The sequence below is a fragment of the Rhopalosiphum padi genome, chromosome 2 (genome assembly GCF_020882245.1).
Source record: "Rhopalosiphum padi isolate XX-2018 chromosome 2, ASM2088224v1, whole genome shotgun sequence".
Lineage (NCBI taxonomy): Eukaryota > Metazoa > Arthropoda > Insecta > Hemiptera > Aphididae > Rhopalosiphum > Rhopalosiphum padi.
The window spans coordinates 52,377,166-52,388,134 of record NC_083598.1 but is presented as its reverse complement, the minus strand read 5'-3'; the positions used below and the strand labels follow the sequence as shown (position 1 = coordinate 52,388,134).

At 27.1% G+C, this 10,969-nt stretch overlaps 2 protein-coding genes across 2 annotated transcripts; one reads left to right on the top strand and one right to left on the bottom strand.

Moving 5' to 3' along the window:
* Positions 1-4,932: 4,932 nt before the first annotated feature.
* Positions 4,933-10,936, bottom strand: LOC132919290 (calcium-binding mitochondrial carrier protein Aralar1). Its single transcript, XM_060980728.1, has 16 exons — positions 10,696-10,936; positions 10,076-10,135; positions 9,858-10,000; positions 8,938-9,053; positions 8,730-8,869; positions 8,519-8,665; positions 8,311-8,452; positions 8,129-8,225; positions 7,977-8,070; positions 7,837-7,912; positions 6,558-6,676; positions 6,312-6,482; positions 6,104-6,244; positions 5,723-6,020; positions 5,557-5,647; positions 4,933-5,470 (listed from the first exon to the last, which is right to left on the bottom strand). Exons 1-16 carry the CDS (start codon positions 10,756-10,758, stop codon positions 5,305-5,307), a joined length of 2,064 nt encoding a protein of 687 aa, XP_060836711.1. The 5' UTR covers positions 10,759-10,936; the 3' UTR covers positions 4,933-5,304.
* Positions 6,711-7,847, top strand: LOC132919295 (factor V activator RVV-V alpha-like). Its single transcript, XM_060980733.1, has 3 exons — positions 6,711-7,172; positions 7,236-7,560; positions 7,634-7,847. Exons 1-3 carry the CDS (start codon positions 6,837-6,839, stop codon positions 7,828-7,830), a joined length of 858 nt encoding a protein of 285 aa, XP_060836716.1. The 5' UTR covers positions 6,711-6,836; the 3' UTR covers positions 7,831-7,847.
* Positions 10,937-10,969: the final 33 nt, after the last annotated feature.

The window sequence follows — 10,969 nt, the reverse complement described above, 5'->3', positions numbered from 1 at the left end:
ATTAAATTATAGTATTAATCTACGCGCAGTTTAGATATAATAAACATGTTAGTTGATAAATTTTCCCAAAAAAATGCTAGAAGATCGTAGAAGTTTATATAAAATAATTCAGTAAAATTTAGTTATTTATACATTAAGTAATAATTGTCAAATATTAAATAAATATTGTTATTATACCTACCTAAACAATATTTTAGGGGTCCATTTTTTATTTTTGCGGGGGCTCAAATTTTTTTGTTACGCCAATGTTTCCTGGTTATTTAGAGAATTTAGTTAGTAGTTTTTGGCTTTAGTTATTACCCGACAGTATTGTTATTAAAGGGTCAATAGTAAAAAATTGCAGTAGTTTTCTTAATAATTAGATAAAAATCAAACAAAAATTTTTTTAAGTTTTTGACAATATTTATTTTGTTATTTTGTTACAATTTAAAAAAGAACAACTGTAGAAACTTAAAATTTTGACCAAACATTTATGTTAACATTTTTTATACCTACACGGTAAAATTTTCAAAATATATTGACTCTTTGAGCTGTTTATATATTTAACACATAATTTATTGTTTTTGTATATAAATCGATTAAAAATATTATACTCGATACAAGATTGAAAATGTAATAGGTACAAAATTTTACATCTTTTGTTTATAAAAATAATTTTTAAAAAGCCAAGTATAGTTCTAAAAATACTTTTAAGAGCTATACGAGACATTTTAAAGTTTGGAAAAATTGGACATAATCCTCATTTACAATTTTTTAATAAATGATTTTAGTTTTTTTTTGTTATATTGCAAAAAGTATTAATCGTAGAAACATGTAACGTTTCATTGTTACAACAATTATCATTTTCTATAGGTACTCAACAAGTTTTTTAAAAATACTTAGACTAAATGTAAGTCTTGTTCCAAATAGCGTTATTAAACTGTTTACTATTGTTTATTTATTCTTATTGTTTTAATTTTTATTACGAAAACTTCATCGATACACCGAACTTAATATTACAATACAATATATTGATATATTAAAATACAGTGATACTCCTATTATAGGTAGTCCTATTATCGAAGTAGGATTTAAAGAGGACTGTATCGTATGTATATGGTATATTGCAGGGGTGGCCAACTTTAATCGACTTGTGATCGACCTCCAAGATTTTTTAGGTTAACGCGATCAACCAAAAAAAAAAGGTTGGTCAATATGTGTATAATCTCGTTTTTAATAGTTATTTATTGCTTTTTTCTAAATATAATTTTTATATTCGTGGGATATACAAAATATAAATATGTATATAGGTACAAATTTACAAAAAAAAAATTATTGTACATAATTGTTTTCTGAAAAAAATTAAAAAATTTAAGAAAATGCGAAAGGATCGACTCAAATTCATCTCGCGATCGACTGGTTGGCCACCCCTGGTATATTATATCTAATCAATAATTAAAAATTACCTGTCGCAATGCACAAAATGTCTTAAGCCGGCTTTTCCTATCATCACACAGTATCGCTTAAAACCATTTGAATAAAGTTTTACATGAAATCTTATTATTGAAAATAAACATTTTTATTTCACTTGGGTAGTAATAAAAAATATTCAGTCGTTTAAGTTTAGTTAATAGTTTATAATGTTTAAATGCCATTTAACATTTTATGTCGATTATTCACGCCAAAAAACGCTTACCTATTATTCCCCACGAACAATGGCATATAATATATTGTATATGTAGAGAGTTCTACCTATTTAGACACAATCTACATTTGTAACGCTATAGTTACCTATTATTTATTAAGTAAATAAAATATTCTAATAGGTACGTAAATTAATATAGAAATATAATAATAATGATCTTATTTTTATTATAATAATGAGAATATTATATAATACATAAGTATTAAGTACAGGTATGTACAAAACAAAAATTCCAAATTTTTTATATTGTTATAAATTAATGAATTGTACATGTCATATACTTATAACTTCTAAGTTCTTAGGATGTTTTGTTATATATTTTATCTATATTAAATAATATTGTAAAGAGGAAAGATTTGATTGTTTGTATTGAATAAGCTCCGAAACTAATGAACCGATTTAAATGATAAAATTTGGTACATAAATAATTTAGACACTGAGAAGGGATATAGGCTATTTTTAATACTAAAAAAGGGCTGTAAGGGGTTGGAATAGGGGATGGTATATAATATAACAAAATTAATTAAAAAAAAATTTAAAAAAAAAGTAATTAGACGTATTTTTAGTATCCTATCAACCGCTTATATATATATATTTATTTATTAATTACTATTCAATAAAAACTTAATTATTCAATAATACTTTTTACCTGAGGTGACTTTTGCCCGGGCAATGCCTGGTGGGACAGCTAGTATTTATATATAGCTATTAATAATTCTTTATTTTAATTAAAAAGTAGGTTAAGTTTGATATTATTTTTGTCAAAAAATGAATGTATTTCTTCGTCTATAGTGTAAATAATGTACGTAATGATAAACATTTTCAAATTCATACAAATATTATAATAATTTTCTTTATTTACAAAAAATTAGCTAATTACTATTTTACATTTAAAATTTCTAAATAACTTATTTCATAAAGAAAAAGAAAATTGTGCCTATTTATTTTTTGATATTTTTAAATTGTAATAAGTCGTATAACTTAGGAGGAACATTACATTATCTATAAATAGCACACGAATTGTTTTGTTTTTTGATAATACAAATATTTTTTGAAAAATTCAAGTTCAAAGTTAATCATTTTAAATTAAAAGAAAATCAATTTTAATGAAATCTGGTTTTGAGTAAAAATATACATTTTCAGATTCATTTTTACCACTAAAGTAATCAATTAGGTTCCATTTTTTACTAGCTAATATAGTCAGTTGAAGATTGCTCCAATAAAAATGCTCTATTTTTATGGCTTTAAAAAGTGATATCTGATGGCCGATGACAGACAGAAGAAAAGGAACACATCGTTAGGTATAAAATCAATACACTCATTGCTCCACTTAGAATCTAAAATATAACTGATTAAATTTATTAAAAATCGTTGAAAATAACCCAAAATAAAGCTAAGTGCTAACTTTTTGTTGTCATTATGGTTCATTGCATCGTTTCTTATCATTTGATTGTAATAGTATACCTATATTAATATAACGAGTATTCATGATTCATCTATCCCAATAATTTATTTTTTACATTTTTTGTTTATCGTTACCGTTACCTTAATAATCATAGGTTATAAGAGATTTAACCGTCTTTTGTTTTCGATAATTTATTGGTAAGTTACCTTTATACTTTGATAAAACACAATGTTTTAATTTTCAGGATGAGAATATGAGACTAGTCAATCGCAAGACAAAAACCATTTAAATATTTCAAATTTTCAAAGTAGTTTATGATAAATATGTTTATGTAACATGGGAATTATTTGAAGGGTATAAGCTTTTCACGATCGCAGACTATGCTAATGAGACTTGTAATCGGACGTAGTTATCCGTAAAATGGGTTTTCTCTTGGCCGCGCAATATATTACATAAGTAGGTACCTACCTATTTTAATATGTACACTATATAGTCAATATAGGTAACATAGCCATCTGCGTACAGTTCACAGAACGTATCTCCTTTTAATCTAACATAGGTAAAAAGCATAAACGCGTAATAATATTATATCATCGAACATATTAATATTATGTAATAAATATAAATTTGTTACTGAACGGATTATAAAATATAAATTTATAAATAGTTTTGGTCTATTGTTTTGGTTAGAAATAATTTTGATTTTTGATATGAAAAAGATGAAAAAGGCGGCACAAATTTTTATTGAATAAAACTTGTACAGCAGGCCATTAACTGAATTAACTTATTAAACACGTAACTTTTTAACGAATGTTTTATGTTAGGCAACAGGCACTTAGGCAGGTGTCGTATGTACAATGCAATTTATAAGATTTGTCATGGTACTACATGTTTAAATTTTTTGAAAAAGAAATGTCTGTGAATTAATGCGTAAACAGTGCGGGTCTAGTGTTGAAATTAAAACAATTTTACGGTGGGCAGCACTGCGATAATGCAGTGTACGCATCAAGTTTTTGACTGAAATTGCTACGTATCATGAAAATCGTACTGTACGATTCATACATACTACATAGTACATACTACATACATTATTATTTCATAATTCATTAGGTATATTATATTATTAGCATTTCAGTTTTAAAAAAAATGCAAAGATATAAAATTAATAAGAATTTAATTCTGATGGTAAATAAAATTTGTTGCTCGTGCACAAGGGCGTATTTATGTGGTGCTGAGGGATCTTCAGGCCTTCAGACCCCCCCAATCTAAGAAATATATAGTCTGCTTATTATGTCCTATCGTATGTTAATTGTTAACGTTCAGTATAATTAAAAATACCTCAGCCCCTCCCAAAAAAAAATTCTAAATACGCCCCTGCTCGTGCATATTAAGCGGAAAACGTCAACTACTTAGCGATGTGTTCAACGTTTAAGTCATTCAGAAACGTTTAGTTTATACAATGAAACTTCAATTCAACGAAATATTTTTTTGGACATTACCAAATTTATTTATTTATATTTAATGAATTTTTCTATAATATACACGTTTTTGTCCCAATAAATCATTATCATAATATGGAAATTTCATTGTACTTATCTATGCTTATGACTTAGGAAGACCCAGTGGGGGATTTTCATTTAACATTTTTTTTTTTGGGCCCTAAAAAAATTTGTAAAAACTATATTTTAAATTGTATAACATCATAATATAAGCGACCTGTGGAAAGGGGTGTCTAGACACCATCTTATTTAAATCCGCCACTGGGTAGACGTTAAATAATTCAATTATAATGAAAATAGAATATTGCAGATACACAAAGATTAAATGTAGAAAGTCTAAAAACTAAAATATATAATGTTATATTTAAATATTTAATTAGGTATTCTCTTCTCTTTTTTATAAATTCTAAAATTAATACATTGAAATTTAAATTGGTTTAAAAAAATAATTTTATTGGTGTACAATAAATAAGAGCATTATCATATTAATCCATACATGACATAAAAAAAAATAGGATATATTAATATAAAAAAGAAACAGGAATAATTTACATGATTTGTGTTTGTGTGTATATGTGGTTTCATGTATAAATATATAATCATTGAATTGATAAATTAAAATACAATAAATTGTATGGAGATAAAAATATTAATATCACAAATAACAATTATTATTAAATGTTCAGAATGTAAGTGTAACAGGCTGTATGATATGATTATTTTTCTGATTTAGTTTTCGGAAATACAAGACCAAATTTAGACTCTATTCCTTCTAATATCGGAAGAACTGCGTGATAACCTCCAATATGATCTGGATTTGAAGGAGTGATTCCATCACCAGCACCATGTACTGAAACTAATTTTTCTGAACCAGATGGACGGCTAAAATTTTTTTTTCAAACAATGATAATTAAATATATATTTAATATATACATAATAATTTAATTTGTATATTTTTTACTACTTACGAGCCTCCAAAATCTACATAAAACAATCTTTGTAGAATTTCATAAGACAAAAGTGTCACTCCAAATTGTGGCGAAGAGCGGAATACACGAGCTAAACATAATACATACAATTTGATTTAAATATAAGTTTTAATGATTATTTTAACTTGGTATATATTAAATTTACCCCCTGTTCCTTTCCAAAATGCTCTTGGTCCTTCTTCATTATAAATTTTCATTGCACAATCGACCAATCCATTATAAGTAGTTTGGCCCTTTCGTGCTACGACCTGCAGTCGAGTTTTTATAACATCTGCTGGTGTCACTAATGATGCAGCTGGAACACCAGCAATACAACCAGCAGCTAACAGTGATAATGGATGATTATAACCTTTTTCATCAGCAAAAGCCTGTTTTACATGATTGTAGGCTGGAAAGTAAATAGCACTGAAAGGTATGTCTCGTAGGAAACAAGCTTTAGCTCCCTAAAAAAATAGTATAATGCATTATAAAAAATGTTTATCAATATCACACTGTAATAACTAATAGTTATTAAAAAGTCGATTACCTTATACAAACCGAAGAAACCTAATTCTTTAATAACAGTAATAGCACTCAATTTTTGTGTAGATGCTATTTCACCGGCAACTTGTAAACGAATTTTGACTATTTCCAATGGGTTGGTAAATATAACTTGTGAAAATCCTGCCTGAAAGTAATATTCATATCAAAATATAGTATATGATATAAATTAATGAAACTAAAAATTTACTAACACAAGCACCAGCAATTATTTCTGCAGAGACAGCCAAATCTCCATTTTCTGAACGTAACTTATCTCGCACTAAATCATTAACTGTGAGCTTTGCCGCTTTTTCAGGAGCAACACCTATCAGCTGAGGCAATAGACCTCGATAAAGTCCAAATATTCCTTCATGTCTTATTACCTAAAAATGTATAATATTTTTATCAATATAGGTAATTTATACTTGTAAATAACATTAATTTAAAATATTTCTGACTTTTTTAAAACAGTCAAAACTGTTTCTATACATGAGTTCACCAATAAATGAACCAGCTCTTTGATTTTGCATCCTAGTTTTAACCAAATCAATTGGATACACTGCTGTAGCACCAATAGCTAAAACAAAAAGTATACACTTATTTAGTTTTTATTACCATTGTTGTTATGGTTTTATTGTCAATTATTAAATAATAGATAAATAATAATAATAATAATACAAATATCAAACTTTACACTTTGAAATATTTATTACATCATTCAATTTTTACTTAAAAAGATGAATCTTAAACATTTATTTGTTAGTCACATATTATTAATAGTGTCTGTAGTATGTTATCATAATCAACCAGTTTGTTTGGCCGGAGGAGAAGCAGCAAACAGTTTTGAATTCCCATTTATGACAGTCATATACCATAAGACTATGTCATGTTCAGGAGCAATTGTATCAGAAGAATGGGTTTTGACAGCAGCTCACTGTTTTTCAATTAACTATATATTAGGTATAAGACCTAGCGATATTAAAGTAATAGCAGGCATAGTAAATTATGTTGAACAAACAAATAATTCACAAGTCCGACAAGGAGTAGAAGTTCACATACACCCAAATTATAGAGTTAGTAAAATTATTCATAAAAAATGTATAACAATAATAAAATGATTTTGACATATTATTAAGGTAAAACGAATTGCTAATGATGACTTAGCTGTCATTCGTGTCAAACCATTTCTTATGACTATTGCTGTTAATATCATTCATGTATCAGATAGGGGACTTCCAATAAATGATTTCATAGCATGTACAGCTGTAGGTTGGGGAGAAGTTGATAAGCCACCTGGCCGGCATAATACAGTCTTACACAAACTTAAAGTATTTTCTTCAATGTCTGCCAAAGCATGTCCAGGTCTTCAAGATTGGGAGAGGAGAAAGATAATTTGCTTACAACAAGATAATGGAAAAGGATTGTGTGACGGTGATTCTGGTGGTCCACTTATATGTCAAGGTAAACTATTTACCCCAAAATGAATTACATAATTTGAATACTTTATAGTACCTAGTTAACTAGTTAATTTTAGGTGAATTATATGGAATAGCTCATCAAGTATACAAAGAAATAAAAAATGATTATGAACGGAAAGATTTAGAGCGTTGTGGGGCGCATGGTATCACTCATACATATATGTTTGTATGCCCATACCTAAATTGGATACATCAATATATTTCTACAGTACCAAATATGCCATCATCATGTTACTGGAATAATGCAAAATAACATTACCTCCAGATATTGAGCCCAAAGTGAATCGGTACAAGCTCTCCAATACTTGAATAAAAACTCCTCTATCAGATGGACTCTGAAATAATGATAAGAGTAATTTAAATAACTGTTAAAAATAATAATTTTTTAACTATACTTACAGATACTGCATGGATTTCAGCTATTCTACGATTATGTATTTCTTTATAGTACTGTTCTGGTGTTATTGATTGTAAGTCGTTATAAATAATCTTGCTAAAAAAAAATATAGGATTATAAAATATACTTAAATGTTGTGGTACAATTAAATTACCCGGCTCTTTGATGTAATAGATGACACAAGGTGAATAATATATCAACTTCTAATGGAGTAATTTGAGACATAACTTGAGTAGAATACAAAAATTCATCTGAACAAACATATAACAGTAAAATATAAGAAACAATAGTTATTTTAATAAATATTATGAATCACATAAAATCTAAGATAAACACCTTTAGTAACTTCCCGATTACGATTTTCATTACTGGCATTTAAATAAATACGTTTGACAAGTTCCATATTATTTAAAAGTGATATAAAAGCCATAAAATATGGAAAACTAACACGATGTACTCCTTGACCTCCTCCTGCAGCCTATAAATTAAATAAAAAACATTAATTCAAATTTATAATCAATTTATAGATTTTAAATTAATTTACTGGTAACAAGTTATCTCGAACACCACTAGTTAATAAATGACTTTTGGACAAAAGCATTATTTCTTGAAAATCATTGGCAGATATGAAACCAGAACCAGATTTATCAAAAATACGAAAAATTTCAGTTCCACATTCTTCATGAAAATCCTAAAGCAAAAATTAAAATTTAGTTTTTACTATTTACTTTATGAAACTTGTAAAATATTTATACATGTAAAAATTGAGCGAATTCTGAATAGTTAATAAGCCGATTTTTTTTTTCTCCAAAATACAATTTCATAAATTGACTATCCAAATTGAAAGGTATCTTCAAGTACAGTTCAGTTTTTTTAATAACTAACACAAATTCATCTGGAAATTAAAATAAATATGAAATTTAACAGTATTCATATATAATTTTTTTACTAATATTATAGTACCATAGGAAATCTCTCCATTGCCATTTATGTCAAACAAGTGAAATGCAACTTTATATAAAGCATCTGGTTCAGACAATAAACTTTCAAATGCTTGAAATTCCGCAAAGGAAATGAGTCTGGAAAAAATTGTAATTTTATACAATATAATTTTTTTAACAAATTTTATTTATTTATTTATTTTAAGATTTTAATTTCATTAGTCAATTGTAAATATAAAAACTGAATTAATTATTTTATTACCTATTCATTGTAATTTATAACCACAAAATACCAACATTTTTACCAGTAAGAGAACAAACAAAAATCAGTTCTTCTACACATCCCTCCTGATGAACAACGGTTCTACTATGGTAAGGTTTCATAGGGGATGCACAAAATCAGCGCGCTCTCTTAATGACTACAGTATAGAATATTATGTATAGTAGCTATAATAAAATATGGACTAGATTTACATATTAGATGAAACAACTACATTAATTGATTTATTTGATGTTATTATAATTGGTATTTAATAACATACATCTTACTGGGATACTATTTTTTAAGTATATTTTAGTGTATAAAACTTAATAACATAGAATATTTTTAATTTAATTTTATATTTGACTAGTCTATAATTTAATTTTAAATGGATATATTTTTTAAAACAAATATTTTAATATGCATCATTACATCAGTAAGTTTAATAATACATCTTGAGCATAATAATAAACTATCTATATTAATAGTAAAGAAAAAAAAATCAAATACTAGTAACTAATATAGTAATATCTAACAATTACAGTAATATCTGTTTAAGTTAACAATACAGTGTTAAGAAAAAAATATACATTTTGTATATTTAACATTTACCTTTTTTTAAATGTGCAATATTCTACAATATCAAATATGATTATCAAAAATTTCCTTTATATACTAACCCATCTTTGTTAGTATCAACAATTCCACTTAACAGCCGCAAAGAATCCAAGTCACTGGATGGTTCATTTAATATGCCAATGTAATTTTTTAAGAAGTCTACAGAATTGATATATTTCTCGCCTTGCTTCTCAACAGTGGCATACTAATAAATAAAATAGATCCTTAGGTATAATATAATATTTTATTTAATAAGAAAATTGATTCTTGAAAAAATTACTTTGTTGAACACTTCCAACAGTTGTTCCGTAGTTGCTCGCTTTAGATAACCATTGTGTGACTGTAAAAAAAAAAAATTACATCAGATTACAACAAAATTATTATAATTTACCAAACCAACACCACAGCAATAATTATCAGAATATTTGGACACACCCCTATTATTTATTTTTATGGCATTGTTACCATTGAAGACTTATTGACCTAATAACTTTGTCGATTAAATTTCAAAAATATATACAAATTTTAAAAATGTCAAAATCAGTAATACTGCTATGTAAGAATAAATATGGCAGAGAAACAGATACGTTAATGTTACATTTGTTTTGACTGGTAACAAAAATCAATTCTTTAAATTCAACTCAAATAAAGTTCTACTGATTATGACAGATACCTGAAAGCTTAAGCCAAATTTTGGTGGGTATGGCCAAACACAGATGATAGATATTTGAGGCAAAAGTATGAACAGTTACAGTACCTACCATGATTTATAACGCTTTGTCATTAAACGGTTAATAATCGGGATGAAAATCTTTTTCGATGTGTAGAGGACAAGAGCTTTCACCTCTGCTGAATTGCATAAATTATATTATAGACTTGGATATATAGGTATTTACTTACCTCTTGGCAGTGAGCTATTTTCGGACGAAAGCTCCATGTTGAATTACGCATTCCGGTAAACATGTATCATGTAGGGTATTATTAATGTGGCTGTGAGCAGTGTGTTTGTTAAGTACAAGGCCGGCGATGAAAAAATCAATTTTCTTCTTCCGTTTGTGTGTGTGTTTTTTTTTTCCGCGCGCACGACACACGAATAAACAGCTACGACCATCAACCCGTTGCGCCCGATACTATGCCAAAACGCCGAAGCCGAACAAGATAAGAGTACGGGTGT